Source organism: Urocitellus parryii, chromosome 2, assembly GCF_045843805.1.
Source record: "Urocitellus parryii isolate mUroPar1 chromosome 2, mUroPar1.hap1, whole genome shotgun sequence".
Lineage (NCBI taxonomy): Eukaryota > Metazoa > Chordata > Mammalia > Rodentia > Sciuridae > Urocitellus > Urocitellus parryii.
The window spans coordinates 95,710,452-95,730,075 of record NC_135532.1 but is presented as its reverse complement, the minus strand read 5'-3'; the positions used below and the strand labels follow the sequence as shown (position 1 = coordinate 95,730,075).

The 19,624-nt window shown below is 32.9% G+C and overlaps 1 protein-coding gene across 1 annotated transcript in view; it reads right to left on the bottom strand.

Moving 5' to 3' along the window:
• The window catches only part of Atp2c1 (ATPase secretory pathway Ca2+ transporting 1), a 117,813-nt gene that overhangs the window by 39,745 nt on the left and 58,444 nt on the right, over positions 1-19,624 (bottom strand). The window contains exons 2-10 of the mRNA XM_026383917.2: positions 15,246-15,356; positions 13,475-13,591; positions 11,018-11,107; positions 8,622-8,657; positions 5,590-5,651; positions 5,038-5,146; positions 2,526-2,681; positions 1,501-1,569; positions 347-422 (exon numbers count right to left, since the gene is read on the bottom strand). Coding sequence (XP_026239702.1) covers positions 347-422; positions 1,501-1,569; positions 2,526-2,681; positions 5,038-5,146; positions 5,590-5,651; positions 8,622-8,657; positions 11,018-11,107; positions 13,475-13,591; positions 15,246-15,356 — 826 coding nt within the window. The remainder of the gene's footprint in view (positions 1-346; positions 423-1,500; positions 1,570-2,525; positions 2,682-5,037; positions 5,147-5,589; positions 5,652-8,621; positions 8,658-11,017; positions 11,108-13,474; positions 13,592-15,245; positions 15,357-19,624) is intronic.

Genomic DNA, 19,624 nt, shown 5'->3' with positions numbered 1-19,624 from the left:
ATTATGCCACCTTTCAAATTTGTTTTAGATGAACCATCCATTTGATGACAAGATGCTTATGACAGGATAGGTTAAACAAAAAAGCCCTGTCCATAAAATAATGCTATCACAGTAACAATACTAAAATATTTACAGAAATGCTGATTAGAGAAATTACAGAGTTCATTCCTCCACCCCCCATTTGTTTTCTGTAGAAAAAGACAATGGTTCAGGGTTGTTTTTATAATTTAAAAAAAATATATATTAAAGAAAGCAAATAAATATGACTATAACAACTCTATCCTTCACATTGAGAAAAGCAAGCCCGAGTAAAAATAAAATATATACATACTCACTCTTCTCTTACCTATTATACCAAAGGAATAAAAGGAAAGTTGTTTTCCTAAGAGATCCATGCTCTTCTGCAGAGGGGTTTTTGGTGCCTTGACAAATTAGAGAGTATCACTATAATTAGCTAAATTTAATATACTTTACCAGGTGCTAGGAACTCTGCTAAGGGATTGACATACCTATTCCAAAAAGTTAACCTCAGAACTCCCCCATAAGCTAAATATTACCACCTTAACTAAAGAAACTGAAGCTTAAGATTTTAAATGATACTCAACGTCACACAGTAAGAAATGGAAAAACTCCTGATTTTTAAAACCCTATTTAATTTAAAAGATCCACTCTCTATGCTTCCCACAGAGGGAAAAACTTCTCTCTCTTCCCTACATGTTTCTCCAGGACTTTATTACCATCAGCTATCTCCCTTACACTTCCAATTTTTCTCCTTCCTATATCCACAAACATCCCAGATTTTTTATCCTATAGGCTCCCTGATTGCTAACTTCCTTGGAATGGATTTCTACAATGTATCACAAATTGAGTTTTACAAGTTACTTGAGAAATCCAGATTTTGGAAGAATAAGACATTTACAGAACACAACTCCCTTTTTTATACATAAAAAGCATTTTAAAAGAGAAAATGCATCTTTAATACTTTTCATCAAAAATATCTTCTATGTTCCTTTATTTGTCAATTCTCCTGCCACCCCAAACCTGGAATTATGTAGATAGAAATTTTAATAGAAGCTATGTTCTGAGGTACACAATAACATAATAATTAGTAATCCAAAGGTATAGCACATACTTAGCACATGTGATGCCCTGAGTTTAATTCCCAGCACCAAATAAAAAAAACGGTAGTCTTTAAAATTGATATAGTAAAGCCAATTTCTACAAAGAGCATTATCTATTAAAAAAAATTATGACTATAAACCTCATTCTACTATAAATAATGAATAAAGATCAAATCTTTTGGAATACTGACATTGTAAATTTAGGACCTACTTATTATAAGCTTCCAAATTATGTTTCTAAACAAAGACATCTGAGTGATAACAAAATATTGCTTTCAGTAGTATACACAAGAATCCACCAATATTCTCATTTCCTCCTCTTAATGATAAAATATTTCAGAATTGAAACAAATACATCATCAACATATTAAATACTCACTTCTTCTGCTTGCATCATTTTAAAAACTTCTCCAAATTCAGAATTTTCTCCTGTTCCGATAACAATACCCTAACAGGAAAAGCAGGAAAATTCATTTGCATTCAGATATAATCACTTCTCTCATCCAAAACATACCAAAAAAAAAACAAAAAAAACAAAAAAAACACCTTTTAGTCCCATTCTTCAAAGACTATCCATAGACCTGACAACACATCCAAGAGCTCCCTTAGCAAACTTTTTATGTCATCATCATTAGTATTTACCCATTATAACACAAACCTTGTAAATAAACATTTCATTAAACTTATTACTGACTCAATTATGACCCCCTTTTATGTATATTAATATTTATAAAATTCAAATCTGTCTTATACTCAGACATTTAATGGTAATTTCTTATTTCCCCTCCTATGCTACTCAATGGTACCTTTTATATTCGTGCAGTACTAGAATCCAGAGAGCAAAATAGTTGACATTGATCAGTAATTAGGTGAACACTATGTAGTCAGAACATTATAGCCATATTAACTAAATTAAAAAAATTTTTAACTAGTAATGAACATAACTATGAAACCACTATTTATCTATAAAAGGGAACAGATATGCCATGAATGGAAAATACTCCTATAATATCCTAGTAATTTGTGAGGCTAAGGCAGGAAGATTACAAGTTTGAGGCCAGCCTGGGCAAATGAATGAGACCCTATGTCAAAATAAAAACAAAAAAAGGGTCTATACAGCCTGTGGGGTTCAATCCCCAGAACTACAGAAACAAAACAAAAAGGAACAGATAAGGCCTATGATCTAACAGATGGCAAAACTATGGATATATTTCATATATTTGTATTTGAGGGGCATAGCTTCTCTTCAATCTCACAAATAGCTGACAAGGGTTAGAGTCAATATACTTTCTCTTTGTTATTTTAAAAAACAAATACACATGAAATTAGCAGAAAAGAATTAAGAAAATGGTAAAAACAAAGGAACTGTTTAGGGAAAAAAAAAAAAAAAAAACAGAAAATTACCTTTGCTTTGCCACATCTGACCAGCGTTCCCATGAAGGCAATGTTACTTCTTGATGCAAGATCTCCATTAGTTGCAGCTGGCTGAGGAGCTGTCACCTTAGAACAAGGTGTTGTCTCTCCTGTCAAGCTAGACTCATCAATGGAAAGATCTACAGCCTTAGAAAACAAAACATTCCATAAATTCAAGTTTGTTCTCATTTAACATCTTAAGAGTTCGTAACCATTACTTCTTCCTTAAATATCCCAGTTCCATGGATTACCTTCATCTTGTGTCATTAACCATTACTCTACAACAAAAAGACAAAACCAATCATACTTTTTAAATGAGGTCAACAAAACTTGAGACATACGAAGTAGAATGCTCTACCATAAGACTAGGTTAGCCTAAACTTAAAAATACCATGAGAGAAACAGAGACCATAGCTGAGATTCTCTTTCTAGAGAAAACCCAACTTTCATGACAAAACATCATTACCTAGTTTCATCATGCCCTAAAGTTCTGAAAACTTGTTTGGCAGATTAAAGCCAATCATGATAAAAAGAGGTATATGAATAAAGGTTTTTTAAAAAGGCACTGAGACAATCATTTCATCACTTGGTACTCTATTTTCTTAAAATTCTTCTTGCTATACATTCCTATATTATTTCAAATTAAATTATATAAGAACAAAAAATGTACATAAATATTTCCATGCAGATCATGAATATGAGAATGTATCTTCCCACTCTGCAACACAGTCCAATTCTGAGGGTTTCACTCTTAATAAAATATTCACCTACCCAAGCACACAAATAAATCATCATTTTATGTGTAGAAAGTGCTGCAGATATAGACTAACTATGTTTCTGAAAGTATGGACCACAGAAGAATATCTTCCAAACATGTTATAACAAGCATCATGTGTAATCTAGTAGATAGATAGAGACATACATATAAGGGAGGATACTGAGAGTAAGTTAGTTTTGCAAATAATTAGTTAAAAGTTAAACAGTTTCCCCTAATGTAGTATATCTCAAAACTCTCAATAAACTAGAAAGATTCAGCTCATGGGGAATATAGCAGAAGTTCTCAGCAAGAGCAGTAGAACCAGTATCATTTTTACCACCTGAGAGCTTATTAATGCAATTGTACCTTAAACCAAGGGTGAGGAAAGTAAACCTAACAGACTACTTACAAACCCTCCATTCTAATGCATGTTTGAGAATGAACTTTATGTCAGAAGCTCTTATTCAAGGGTCTAAAGGACACTTTGGGGGAAACTAAGAGCTAGTTCATGATTTTAACAATTGTGCAGGCTAATTCACTTACCCAACAAATACTTAACTACATTATCTATGTTCTATACACTGGACTAAATTCTGGAAAGGAAACTAAAGAAATGAACCTCGAGCAACTGAATTACTGGGCATTCTCACTGTTATTCTAGGTAAGCTCATATTCTCACACAGAATTCTTACTATTCAAATTTTCCCTCTTCTTTCTCTTTTTGTGGGGGGAGGAAAAAAGCACATAGAGCAGGAGGGAGGCAGCCACTAGCTTAGCTACATATATAAAGCTTAGTTATAATATATGAAGAAATATTCACTTTTTAATAAGCATTAAAAAACTTAAGTCTTAAATAATTATAAAAAATTGGTTCAGATTCTCCTTCCTCCCATCTCTGTAACAAAACAGGTCTGATTTAATCAATGTCATTCATTCATTCAACTAACATTTATTAGTGCTTACAATGTACCCTGTGGTATCAAATATAGTAGGAGAATCAGCAGTAAACAAAACAAAGTTCTTATCCTCAGCTATTATTCTAATGGGAAAATGTTTCTAAAAATAAATAAGCATAAATCTATACTATCAAGTAGGAAAAAAACACAAGTATAATACGGACAGAGCAACATTTCAGATAAAAGAGAACACTCCTCAAAAGAAGGTAACCCTTCTGCTGAGCCCAGACAGACATGAGGACTCCAAAGCTGAGGGCCATGAGGGGGAGAAAGCATTTCAGGCAAAGTTACAAAGACCTTGGAGATAACAACCCCCATGGTATATTCATATGCTAGGTAAACACAAAGATCTGAATACAGCTGCTCCACTGTCTTCTCTGTTCAGTACTACTCTTTTTGTCACTGCCAAAGCCATGTTGTTGTCTGAGGCGTTCTTTTCAACTAAATGAGAAAAATGAACTTTTCTTAATTACTAAATTCTATCTTATTTTATAATAAGTAATTTGCATACACATGTAGTATACTCCCTAATTACAAGAGTCCTATCATCTCTTTCTGTCTCCCAGAGTGCCTAAAACACAGGTTTTCATAAATATATGCTTATGCATACCTCAAAAGAATGTATAAGAGAGACAGATATATTTTAAGGGGAAAAAATGTTTACTTTGCCATTATTTAAACTTGAACACCAAGTTTTTGAAAACAATAATGTATTAATCCTTAAAAATGCTAATTTTTATCCTTTGACACCCACTATTTTCACTTCTCATAAACATATCCTCAAACTTACCTCAAACAAGCGTAAATCAGCAGGAACTCTGTCCCCAACAGAAAGGCAAACCGTATCACCTGGAACCAAGTCTCGGGCAAGTGTATGCTCTAATTTTCCTTCACGCACACTGTAACATGAAACAGAAAATTTACCATGGTTTTTAGAGGAAAAAAAAAAGCCAAGCCACTGATGTTTGTGTGCTCATATTAATAAAAATTCTCAAATGATAGAAAAATCATTGGGAAAATTGACTAGTCGTTTAAGGGTAAAACATGAAAATCAAAGAAACCTTCTTAAATCATGTGGATCTATTTCATTACCCTGCTCAGAACAGTGCTCAGCAGCACATACAATAAACTGTTGAATAAAGCTATGTTTCAAGAATATCAAAATTAGAACTTTAAACAGTGCAATTTTGCTATATTGATCAAAGCAAGAATTTTTCATGTCAGATTAATCATTTCTTCCTTATGTTTAGTCAAAGCTGGGGCTGCAAAGGATATTGTACTAGTCACACTCAATTTCTATTCTTAAAGGGGTAGAAATCTCTTTCAGAAAAAAGGATCATACCAGTGGCATTCTGGTGGCACAAGTTTACTCAATTCTTCAAGAGATTTTTCTGAACGATATTCCTATGTGAAGAAAAAAAAAGCAGGACTTAATATTCATAAAAATGCTTATAAAGAAATGCAAATATGTATGTACGTATAAGCATATTCCATCTAGACTTAAATATCTCAACCGTTTATTTAAAATTTTTCCCAACTCTTATCTTTTACTTGACTTGTGCTTATATTCTTTAAAAATGTCCCATATTAACATTATACCAATCAAACAATTCTGATAAATAACTACTGCTAATTTTACATTTTAATATTCAGGGTGTAAACCTAAGGTTATTTAGAAGAAACTGAAAACTGATTTGTATGTCCAAAGAATCATTAAAAAGTTAAGATCAGTGACGCTTATAATTAAGATAATTTTACACTTGGTATACAATGACCGAAGAAGTCACAAATGATTATCTATATGTACCATTAACAGATGCATATGCTACCTGCAGTGGTTTAAAGAAAAAGTTTTGTTTACAAAAAAAAAGAGGGTAAACAAGGAGTGAGATGTAACTGACCCCAAAATGATGGACTCTCTTCCCAACTCCTTAAATCATATGAAAGGGACTAGTAATTAGTCCATGTTTTCATTAGTACTTTTTTTTTAGTTGTAGACGGACACTCTACCTTCGTTTTATTTGTTTATTTTTATGTGATGCTGAGAATGGAACCCAGTGCCTCACACGTGCTAGGCAAGCACTCTACCACTGAGCTACAACCACAGCCCTTCCGTTAGTACTCTTGCTTCATGCAACATCCCTGTTACTTTTGGGCTCTTGTCTGCACTAAGCACACCAATAAGAGAGATAATAGCAGGAATGAAAGGTGAGGAACATTTTGAAATGGCTACAGAGCTAGTACTAGCCATAATTTCACATTCATCACACATTTAAAATGAAAATGCAAAGCTGTATGAAAATTACAAATCCCAACCCCATAACACAAAGGATGGTAAAGAATTTAAGTTTTAACCAAAAATTCCACAAAAGGCCAGAAAACACTCACCAATCCTAGATCCCAGTAATAAATCACACAGACACTACCAATCTTTATTTGTCTTTTCAAAGTTTATATATAAAGACAGTATCATTATAATGACCATATAAAACAATTAAGTCATTTGTATGGCCAAGAAGGAATAAAATGGTGTAGGGAGGTGGGATTAGAAACAGATATAAGGGCAAGCAAATATACAAAAAGAATATAAAAAGCACTCTTATCCTAAGCACGGATTAAAAGTACTAAAGTGATAAAACATTGTTTTGTGATATATTTTTGATAAGGAGTTTTCTGACAAAGCATTATGGTTGGTTCGACTGAATATAAAAATATCTTGTGAGAAAGTTCTTTCAATTTCTGAATACAGAATTTTTTGTTGGGTTCAAAGATGTTTGGGGAAACAAGTTACATGTATGTAAGAAACCAGACCTAATAATTTGAAACTGGGCTTTTTATAATGTTTTGTCCTTTTTTTGAGATTTCTATCAAATGAACCCATCATAGAATACTTAGCAGTTTTAGCCACTGCATTTAAAGTAAATAACAGAGTATCTCTTTGTAAAATTCCATACCAACTATGTTACAACTGCAATTTTGCAGGATATTTTGAGGGTAGGGGCTTTTTATTTGCAAAGAAGACAAAAGAAGGTCTTCTATTATAGAGTGGTAATATTTGTAGGAATTCTTCTGAAGAAGAGCATTTCATACATTCAACACACTATTAAAGATGCAAGAAGTTTCATTTATTGGCACAATGGGTCATATCTCTCACTTGGCCAAATGAATAGTTGCCCTGAATGATACCTAGACTGGAATAACCTAAGCTAGACTAGCCAACTTCACCTGCCCCAAAGCAACATACGTGTATTCTAAGCAAGAAGATTCTCGCCCAAAAGAATGGCCTAATGAAGTTCAAAAACTTGCAAATAATTCGATTCCAACTCTCTATACTAAGATATTATAAAACAAATAATTTACTATGTTACAGACTGTCTAAGAGACTGAGACAGTGACAGGGAATATACCCAGGGAATAAACTGTAGATGTGAAGATAATCACAATCACTCAAAATATAGCATTAGGAATCAAAACAACATTCACTTCACGATGATAAACAGCATTACGTAAATATTCTACTCTTATTTACCTTATGTTAGTTAAAACTATGAGAATTATCAAGAGTCTGAAATGTTATTCTAAAATCTACAAAACCTGAAGACATTTAAGCAAACATAAAATCAAACCTACATTTCTGTTTATGCCTATACTTTTTAATAGAAATTCTGGTATCATCTCTACATTATTCATAATAGTTTTTTAGCTGCTTCTCATATTTCTTTAATGTTTCAATGGCTATGCAGAGTAAGAGGTCTGATCCAAATCAGAACATCCCTTGAAGAATGGAATATTAAAGTGTGGGGGAGGGGGGTCACCAACTGTTTTAGAAGCATTTTAATTACCAAAAGAAAGTTCAAATAAAATAAGATTAGAAAATAAATTCAGTAAATAAAAGGGAAAAACTGTACTCAAGGAATCAATCACAGAAATCCACTAAATTTTCTTCAGATGATACTTGAGAAGTTGACCATTTAATTCTGCACTCTTTGCTTCATCTGGTCTTTATCAGATACTGAAACATAAGAGTATTATAAAACCATAAACCCTGGCCTGATTTTTTAATTAGAAAATTATTTTAAATTATTGCTGGATTGTATTTATATTACTGTGCTTTTTTGCTCCCAACTGCTTTAACTATTCTTAAGACTACCAAATTGAAAAGCAGATTTTTTTCATCTCACTACCTATACCAAAGAAATACCTTAGCCTCATGAACTTCCTTGAAGAGTTCTTTATATCTGAATTACTTCAAATACAAAAATTAAACTGTTGGACAGGAACTTTCACCATCAACAACTATAAATATTACCATAAGCGTCTTTAATTTTATAAGTAACATCATTTTTACATTGGCAAAATAGATTACTCACTCACCTGAACAAAGGCAACTGTAACAACAATAAGTATTGCCTAAACAAAACAAAGAAAAAAACTTTTAAATCAGACACTGACATTAACTATATGCAGTCCCAAGATAACATATTTTAAATACTTATGTCAGATGGAGAAGAAATCACAGCTTTGAAGCCTGATGGGGGAACAATCAAACAATGGCTTGCCATCCCCCCAAAAAGCTTCTCAAACTTTTTGATCTTAGAACCCCTTTAGGCTCACACAAACTGAGGACCTGCTTGTTTATGTGGGTTTTATTTCCTATTTTAATACTTTTACAATTACTCGGTATTACTTTCTACTTATTAATTTGTTTTTAAATTTTTTTTATGTCAACACAACTTTTTTTCTGAAAAATGTATTTTCTAAACAATTGTAAGAAAAGTGGCAGATTCATTCATTCATTCAGTGGTACTGGATCTTGCACATCCTAGGAAAATATTTAATCCACTATACCTCAGGTCAAATTTTTCTATATTTAATATATGACTTAATTATTATTATTCAATCTGCTATTATTCAATCTGCTGCAATATACTGTTCAGGCAGAAGCAGCAGAATGAGAGGATTTTTAAAAAGAAATATAGGAAAAAAATCAAGTCTCAGAAAACAGATGGAAAAGGGAGGAATATTTTAATAGCTATTCCAGATGACTATGGATAGTCTTCTTAGCTACTACACCCTAAAACTTCATAGGCACCACTTAAAGGTAATTTGAAATGCAGCATTTAAAACCACAACAAGACACTTTCCTTAACCTACTATGTCAAAATTCATTGATCAATCTTGAATTTTTTTAATACTTTTTTAGTTGTAGATGGACACCATACCTTTAGTTTATGTATTTGTTTATTTTTTTAAATGCAATGCTGGGGAACAAACCTAATGCCTCACACATGTTAGGCAAGCGCTCTACCACTGAGCCACGAACTCAGCCCTCAATCTTGCATTTTTAATCTTTTTTTGGGGGGTGGGGGAGAAATACTGGGGATTGAATCCAGGAGTGCTCTACCATTTGTTGATATTGTTACATTACCAGCATTTTTTAGTTTTATTTTGAGACAGGGTCTCACTAAGTTGCCCAGGCTGGCCTCAAACTTGCAATCCTCCTGCCTCAGTCTTCCAAGTCACTGGGATTATAAGCATATACCAACATACCCAGCTTCAATCAAACTTTTACCCGGCAAATATTCTAAATGTTGATTCCTTTCCTAATAATTTTAAAACTACACATATTTGTTGAAATCAATGCAATCTCATTACTCTAATGTTTTAGAAAGCTATTTAGAGCTCACAACAGTGAATAAAACTTATCAGAATTTTTAATTATTGCTTGAAAGCCTGAATTTTATCATTAACAATGTTATCCTTTCAAGTAAAAAACTAGTCCACTTCACATTGTCCTTTCCTTTGACCATCATACTTCAATACACAACAGTGTTTAATCACACTTCCCATTTCATTACACATATGTTCAAACAAGGTATATAATCAAGGGTCAAGATGTAATAAAATTAATTTTTACTGCTCTATCAAAAACATTCTTAAGAGAAATAATGAAACAATATTATCATTATTTGGGAACTCTGATTTGTGCTAACAAGACTCTAAAAGTTTTGTATGCTATTATTTTTGTGCCATTGATAACAAAAGTCTACAGTAAAAAGAAAAATAATGCTTTAGTGTTATTAAAATAGTTTCAACCTCACATAGCCCTGGAACAAAACTCTGGGACTCCTGGGTATCCAAAAGCATTAGTTCAAGAAATATAGTTCTGCATTAATATCCACTACATTCTTAAGCATACCATATATGCTTTAATGAATGCTTGAACTTACTAAAAGTTTTTATACTGCAATAAAACATGGTACAAGAAAAAAATTATTCAATCAAAGCTATAATAATCCAGCTGAAAGTAATAAAATTGTATACAGTAAACATAGTGTGCAATGTTAAAAAATGTTTTTAATTCCAAAGGTCAGGCTTTAGTTCGCAATTAGTACAAATAGCTTCAACTGAAAAGTAAAAGGAATTTTATATTTAACTGGAAAATTATTATGCACTATTTCATACCTATTATTAAATAATTTTCAAAGGTGCCAATCACAGACCTTTAAACAATACTGAAGATTACTACAACTGCCAGGCACAGTGGCACATGCCTATAATCCCAAATCAGGGTTGAGATAGGAGGATCACTTGAGCCCACAAGTTCAAGGACATCCTGGACAACACAGTGAGAGCCCATCTCAAAAATGAACAAAAATGACTAATACAATTAAAAGTAGATTCATATATTAACTAAAAAACCTGAAAGTTTTAATTCATTTCAAAAAAAATTTTACACAGTTAACAAATTAAAATGTGTTTTTTCTTACCACAGTGATACTGACGGCATCATCAAACTGATGCATTAAGACACTGATGACTGCAGAAGCCAGAAGCAGCATAATAAGGGGATTTTTAAACTGAAAGTAAAAACAAATAGCAATTCAACACTGTTTTTACACAAATGATAGTTTTGTACTATCTCAGCAACGGCTCAAAAGGACATGATTTGAAAAATATGAGAGTATACATTTGGCTTATTTTATATGTTTTCAATTACTCATAAAAGGAAGGAAGCTATATTTAATTACATATAAAAGCTTCACAGTGGCTCCTTTTCAGAAAGAGAAAATATCAATATTTAAAACAAAGAGTTCCCAATTTCTTATACCATACATGTATTTTAGCATTATATTAATTTAATAAATAAAGCTGTTCTGAATTTATACAGCATCTAGAAAAAGCTGAGTCCAATTTTTAAGCTTAAGATTTAGGATAAACCCAAGTTAGAACACCTAAATCATGTGATTTAAACATTCCTCAAATAGGTAAATTTGTGTAGATATAACAATGCTGTGGTTGACGCACATGCCACAGGTATAACCCCCAGAGATGGCCAGGAAAAGACACTAAGATCCACTCCACAAAAGAAAGTGAGGATTTTCCTCAAGGCTAGTTTTATTTGACAGAAACAGAACCATATCATAACCAATTCAATTAGGCAGCACTTAAAAGGCCAACTAACAGAACCACCCCAAATTCTTCCAGTTAGACTTACTCCTTAATGTTTTTCCTATGCTAAAGTGATACATCACTGTCAAAGTTGCAAAATAAATGTGTTACAAAGAATCTTGCCAGCAAAGAGTCCCAGGCCCTAGATATCACAGTTTATGAATACAGAAGCCACAGCTCCATTGCTGTGGTTTCAATACTACTTCACCAGAGACTCACAAAAGGAACTTGTAACAAATGCCAATAATGCTCAGGTGTGAACCAGACCAATTAAATTAGAATCGCAGGGCACTGGATCCAGCATCATATTTTTTTAAACAATCTCTAATTGAGTCCAAGGAGTAAGGGTAGGGGTGGGGCAGACATCACTGTTCTAGCAAAATAAAATTACAACTGCAATATAGTTAAGGTTTGACAAACCACGACCCAATGCAATTCCTGTCACCTGTGTGGCAACTTAATCATCACCCAGATTCATCACCTTGTGAAATGGAACCTTATATCAAGGAATTTGTGATAAAGATTAACTACAAATGTACTGTGTAAACCATAAAACTCTATTCAAAATGTAGCTGTTAACCATCACATTTTAAAAGCAATGCCCATGGTCTTTTCTACCCTGCTAAAAAGGCTGTGCCATAGTACTAATTAAGCATACCACTTGGTAGGCTGTAGACACCAGACAGATGTTTACGGAACCACAAATTCAGAGTTCTGTGAAAGGAGTTAAGAGTCACCCAGTACTTTATGATTAACAACTGATATTTTCTGTTAATTGTTGTTTATGCTTATATGTGTACTGTTTAATTTTCACAGAAATCCCAAGAAATGGGCTCTTTAGCTTTAGTAACAAGAAAAAATAAAAATCATTCAAAGCATTTCCAGAGTAAACTATGTTAATACTTTCTGAAGTTTTACATAAGATGAAACTATGGTAAATATGAGAATACAATTATGTAAAGTAAAAAATATTCCATAAAATAAGACACATACACAAAGATCTTTCAATCCCTAAAATTTCAATTTTGCCACTTTAGACAAACTCACATGCAAAGTTAAGACTGATAAATCTGTGCTCTTTATCAAGCAAGACCCTTTAGAAAAGTTAAACATAAATCTTCTTAAAAAAGAACCTACTGGAAGGGGCAGGGGAGAAATGTGCTGGTTAAAGGCATTGAATTTTTCTTTACTAAAAAAACTTATTTGTTTAGCAAACCATCCCCACTAGTTAAAGTTTTTACACAAACAAAATTGTTATTAAAAAAAATCCTATAATGTCTTTCCTAAAAGATTAGAATAATAATATCATTATAAATAGCTTACTATCTACGCAGGTTATAGCCTTTTATAACAGAGGTTAAAGAAGATTATACAGTTGGTAAGAAACTAAGATCTAATTTATACCCAGGCACTTAAGAGTTTAAATTGCTGAACTTAAATAATTTTCTAAACTGGCCATGATTGCCTTAAAAATTATTAGCATTCCTATAATTAAAATAGTACATGTTCAATATCTGCAAAGGAAATTACAGCCAACAAGATCATCTTTGTGTGATCTATTAGTATAGAAAATGTTGCCCTTTAAAAGTTATAAACTAAAAATTACAGAAATTCCAGCCTAACAGTAAATGCTAACATATTGAAATTATTAGAGAAAAATGTTTTTTTAAATTTATTTTCTTTCTCCATAAATAACCTCACAAAAGTAAACAACTACATTTAAAAAAAAATCCACATAAATTAACACAGCAGAGAAACAAATTAAAGTATCTTACCTGAGAAATATACTTCTTCCATAGTGGCTCATCTTCACTGATATCAAACTCATTCCATCCATGGAAGGCTCGCCTATGACTAACCTCGCATTTGTTTAGACCATTCTGAAGATCAGCCTATTCAATTTTATATACAAAAGTTATCAAAAATGTTAGCACAGAACAAAAGAAGAAAAACATAAAAGACTACACAGTGTATGAACACATCTACAGGAAGTTTACAATTGTGAAATCTAATGTATGGTTACAAAAAGCTTCTCAGTAGTTACCTGGAGATAATCAACTCCAAAGGGACATGTGGAAGTCTTTTTTTTTTTTTAATATTTTTTAGTTATACATGGACACAATATTTTTATTTATTTATTTTTAGGTGATGCTGAGGATTGAACCCAGTGCCTTGCATATGCAACACAAGCACTCTGCCACTGAGCCACAGCCACAGCCCCTGTGGGAGCCTTTTGGAGTGATAAAATGTTCCGTTTAATTGTGGTATCAGTCACATTTTCAAAAGGCAAACTGTACATTTAAAATCAGTGCATTGCATTTTATGTAAATTATACCTCAATAAAATTGATTTTCAAAAACTGTAAGCAACAAGATAGGAGTTTAACAAACTCATTTTTATAATCAGAAAGAGATAATACAAACCAGTCCCTACTACATCCTAACAAGCTTTTTTATTTTTAATGTTGTTTACTAAAATTATTTTCCAAAAGAATATTTAGAGGTTATAAATGCCTGCCTCATTCTCCAAGTCTATCAAAACCCTAAGGTTAATATTACTTTTTGTTCTTTGATTGTACAATTATTTTACACTGGAAATTTGTACTTCTTAAGTTATTTAAGGTAATTAAGATGAACTTATTCACGGGACATTATAATACCATCTATGATAATACCATATAAATCCTTCAGTTACTATGTCATGTTTTCTATGGTAGCTATTATTAAAAAAAATGAAACTTCCTGCAGCCTAAAATAACTAGCTGCCCTGACAGAAAGCTTTAAAATAGAGATCAATAATCAAGACTTTCAAAACTTAAAAATACTTAAAATAAAGTATAAACAAATAAAAAACTCAAAAAATAGATAACAGGACTGAGGCTATATAACTCAGTGCAGAATGCTTGACTATCAAGTATAAACACCCGGGTTAAATCCCTACTATTGCCAAAAAAAAGAAAAAAAGCAATGTTTTTAATGCCACAATCAAAATATGTGAATGTCTGAAGGAAAACTTAAAAGCACTCTTTTCTTCATGTATCAATAGATGTGCTTTTTAAAACTAGAAAAGAAAGAATTACATAAGGAATTAAATTTTATTTGCAACTCTGAACTTGCACTTAGCTTTTATTTCACCCTAGAAAACCCTTGTGAAAAAAAAAAAAAAGATAAACTCTATAAACACTATGTTATTAATTAAATTGATTATTTTCCTAATCCAACTAGTGCTTACACAGCACGAGTAGTTTCTGGCTGGCAATGCTAGTGATCTAGAGCTGCAATGTCATAATCAGGTAGCCAGTAACCACAGTACAGTTATATAAAAGAATTAAATTTAGTTCCTCTATCACAGGAGTCAAGTTTCAAGTCATATAGTCATGGTTAATTCAGTCAAGTTTAACCACATTTCAAGCTCAACAGTTACCATACTGTCAGCACAAAACAGTATTTCTATCATTGAAAAAACTTATATTGGGCATCACTGATTGATAAAGCCTAAAAGACTGATTTCACACTATCTATTCCCTTTCTCCCACCAACCACTTACTTGGAGAATGCTTGCAACTTCACTCACTGGTAATTCACTTGCTTTTTTTGATGTCAATACAGGAATCATTGTCTCATTTTCACCATTAGGTATTTTTTGAAAACGTGCAACCTAGGAAATAAAAACCAAAGAAAAAATAGTTGAATACATTAAAACAACTGTAATGCAATCCAGAATAATAAATGAAAATCTAAAATAACTCATTTTCCACAGTTAAAAAAATATTCTCAGACTAATGAGCACTGAGTCCTAATAAAACACCTTCATATTAACCACAGCCTATTTTTCTTGAAAGTATATTTGAAAACTTAAGCCACCAGTGCCAGCTAGAACTCAAAATCTTTACATTAAAAAGATGCTATTTCTCCAAAAACAAAAACAAAAAAAAGAGTAAAAGTAGGTGTCCCATCTATCAGATCCTGATAATTACACATAATCATAATCCTCTAAACTCATTACGTTTAACACAAGGAACAAGGACCAGCTAAACTCTCTCCATTTTAATTATTCCCCTTGATCAGCTCTACCCTTTTCTGCCCAGAATGGACGCCCAGCTACTCTTCCAAAGCACCAGGACAGCAAGTCAGATTAAAGAGCTATTCCCAAACTAGAAGGAAAATGAGAAGAAAAAAGACCAGACAAGCAGAGGATGCACAGGTGAGTGAAGGGGTAATGTGCAGAGTACATCACAAGAAAGGCAGTAATGGGATTACTGACTTGACCAACTTTCTTAGCAAATACCTAGTTCACACAATTCTAGAAACAAATGCCCAATTCAGACTTGTCTTTGGTCCTAAGCTGAGATTTCTTATACACAAAAAGTTTTGAGTAGGCTGGAGAAAGGGGAAAACCTCTCCACTACTGAAACTCTGGAGAAAAAAAAGCACCTCAGTTGCTACACATCCACTTGATTAAAACAATACTGAAACTAAAGTGATCATCTTACTATCCAGATCCAAATTTTAAGCTTTCAGATGAAATGTTTTCAAACTGAGATAATCAACATTTTTAGGATAAAATTTTTAAATAACACTTCTTTATGTTAACAAATGAGATCAAATAATAATTTAAGATTCAGCACAGAGGCCTGTATGCAAAAAGAATCTCAATTTACTGCAAAAAAAAATAGTATATAGCTGAGGGAGAAAAGTATTTCTTCTGGGTGATCAAATTACTGGAGCCAAAGACAAGTTTTCGAATCTCATGTATTTAAAAAAAGCATTGTTAAATGTTTTAAATATCTTGAAACAAAGAGCAACAGTTTTTTTTCCACTTTTATTAAGGAGATATTAATGACTAAAAATACTGAGGAAATTATAGATTACCTTTCTTTCATGCAAGGTCTTAAAATTATAAGACTTAAGAGAAAAATTGGGAAATTTATAAAACTTGCACATGTTTAGAGGCACTAAAATGCCCTTATTTCAAATCTATGAAACAAGCTAAACCAGAGAAAAGGAATTCACTGAACATTTCTAAGTTAAATACTCAAGAAAATTTAATAACTTAATGAGAATTAAACCAGATGACATTTCATCTTGTAAGATTGTGAAGCAAATAATGGAGCTGGGTTGTAGCTCAGAGGTAGAGGCGCTCACCTAGCATGTGTGAGGTGCTGGGTTCCATCCTCAGCACCATAAATAATTAAATAAACAAACGAACAAATAAATAAAATAGTTATGTGTTCAATTACAACTAAAAAAATTTTTTTTCAAAAGATTGTAAGGCAAATAAAAAGATCAAATGTTTATACTGCCTGCAGTGACAATGGCATTTAATAAAGATCTTGTACTTTAAGGTTCCTGAAAATCATTTACTTACATATCAAATAGGGATAATAGTGCCTAAACAGAATTTACTGGGGATTAGGTTCACTAATGTAGCATTTGACCCACAAGCAATAACTGCTCATCTGATAGTTACTTTTTTCCTAAGAACTAGTTAATAGTTATAGTATATACTCAATAATATAACTAGCTCAAGTAGGTCATCACAGAACTAAATCAAGGGAATTCAGATATTCAGATATTGTAAAGTTTTTTTTATTTAAACATACTTCTATCATTCAGATATTGACTAAAGGTGTAGCTCAGTGGTAGACAGTATGCCTAATATGTGCAAGGCCCTGGGTTGGATCTCTAACTCATGCACACACACACAAAAAAAAAAAAAAAAAAAAAAGAGAGAGAAAGAGTGAGAGGGAGGAAAAATAAGAAAAATTGCTAACTCTGGTACCAAATATGCCTATTCATAAAATTTTCAAGTACCCTTTGTGTGGTTGGCACATAGATATGGTCTATATTTGATCATAATTTATATAAAATCCTTTAGAGCCATTTTATGGACACAAAAGTGCTAAAAAATCTCAAGGAGGAAATGAGATTATTTCATTTCATCTTGCTCTACAGGAGCATGTTGTTAACTCTCTAAATATGTTTTGAGATGCTCTCCAACTGTAACTCTACCTATTGCCTCAAGTGTGTTTTTCAGTTGCTTACCACTCCTGCACTTATAAACAAAATCATAAAGTCCTGCACAGAATGCCAGATCACACTGAACTTTGTCATTCTAAGTGAGTAAAGTGAAAAAAAGAGCAGAAATGCATTCATAAATACAAGGATGCAGTGAGCAACAAGACAGGTAGGGATTCTGATGAAGGACACAAAAGCTCCCCAAATGAATGGAATTATTTTACAAGCCTGCTTACCCAAGAGGAGCCAGACACAAAAGAGGAACATCAAGCAGATATTGGCCCAAAGAAACAACAATTTCTGGGAGCTCACTGAGTAAAGACAACAGCAGACCCTTTGACAATGAAAAAAAGATTGCCATTTTTTTAGCTGTTAGTTGTTATTTATATTCATATGCAGGTAAAAATGACCTGTGAGTCTCTGAGGAATGGGACTTTTTTCATGATGAACTGGAAGGCTTTTTTACTCGGATCTATAGCAACTTTGCATGAATTGTTAGCTGGTGTGCTGAGCCTCAAGATGGTAGCTATCATCTGGTGGTATGGCAGTGGCCGTTTCTCTGCTAAGAAAGCCTATCAATTCCAGGTGCAGTCAGAGGGCTGGGGAATACAACTCAAGTGGCCAAGTGTTCCTGGTTTCAAGCCCAATACCAGAAAAAGCAAAAAATAAAATAAACAAAACACTGGCCCTGCTTTAGGAATAATGGGTAAAAACACTGGACATGCCAAGTAGCTCAGATTTACAAAGTAGATCCTTACGTTTTATGGTGAAATCTGCACATCTGTGTTTGTTTTATTTTTTGGTTTTGTTTGTTTCAGGGTTTTCTGTTTCTACAGTACCAGGGACTGAACCCAAGGGTGCTGAGCTACACCCCAAGCCCTTTTTATATTTTACTTTGAGACAGGGTTCTCAGTTGTGAGGCTGGCCTCAAACTTGCAATCCTCCTGCCCACGTCCTGAGCTGCTGGGATTAAAAGTGTGTGCCACTGCCACCCTGCAACATCTGTTTTTTTGTTTTCTACTTTGTAATCCCCAATGTGCACTTATTCATCCCTTCTTTCACTGCACCCAAATAATACTACTGGGTAACCAGAAACAAGGTCATATGTGTTGAGATGTTAACTATATTTTTTATAATAGGAAAGTTGGGAAACAATACATACAGAAGATACAGAGGCATAAAATAAATAGGAGTTGGAAGATAACACTCCCAAAGATTGACAGACTTGGTGTGTGTGTGTGTGTGTGTGTGTGTGTGTGTGTGAGAGAGAGAGAGAGAGAGAGAGAGAGAGAGAGAGAGAGAGAGAGAGAGAGAAGCTTCTTATCTCTGCACAGATACACTGTTCTTAGCTTTGTTGGAAAACCATAGTTTGGCCTTTTCAGACTTGTATGACAGATCTTCAAGGACAAAGCAGTACACTGGTAGTTCCTAATACAAAGCAATGTTAACTCTATCTTTACAATAAAGAAATGGAGGTAAGCCACAGATGTTAAATCTTGTTATCCCATATGTTAAAATGAACTGTTTTAAATAAAGAGTGTATATAATGTTTTATGTAATCTCCTAACCTTTCCAACTTTTTGAAAAACCTCTGTCCTCATCAGAGGGATTTTGTCACCAGGTTTTGTTGTCTGTTTTTGTGGGCATTAGCATCATTCTACCACTAAACTTTGCAGATAGATACATGTTATCCAAAAGTCTAAGGTGTTTATTGAAGTGGATTAAATTGTCTGAATTAAAGGTCATGCTTTTAAATTAAATAAGAGAGCAACTTCAATAGATGAATGGATAAAGAAACTGGCACATATACACAATGGAATATTATTCGGACATAAAGAAGAACGAGATTATGGCATTTGCCAATAAATGGATGAAACTGAAGACTACCATGCTAAGTAAAATAAGCCA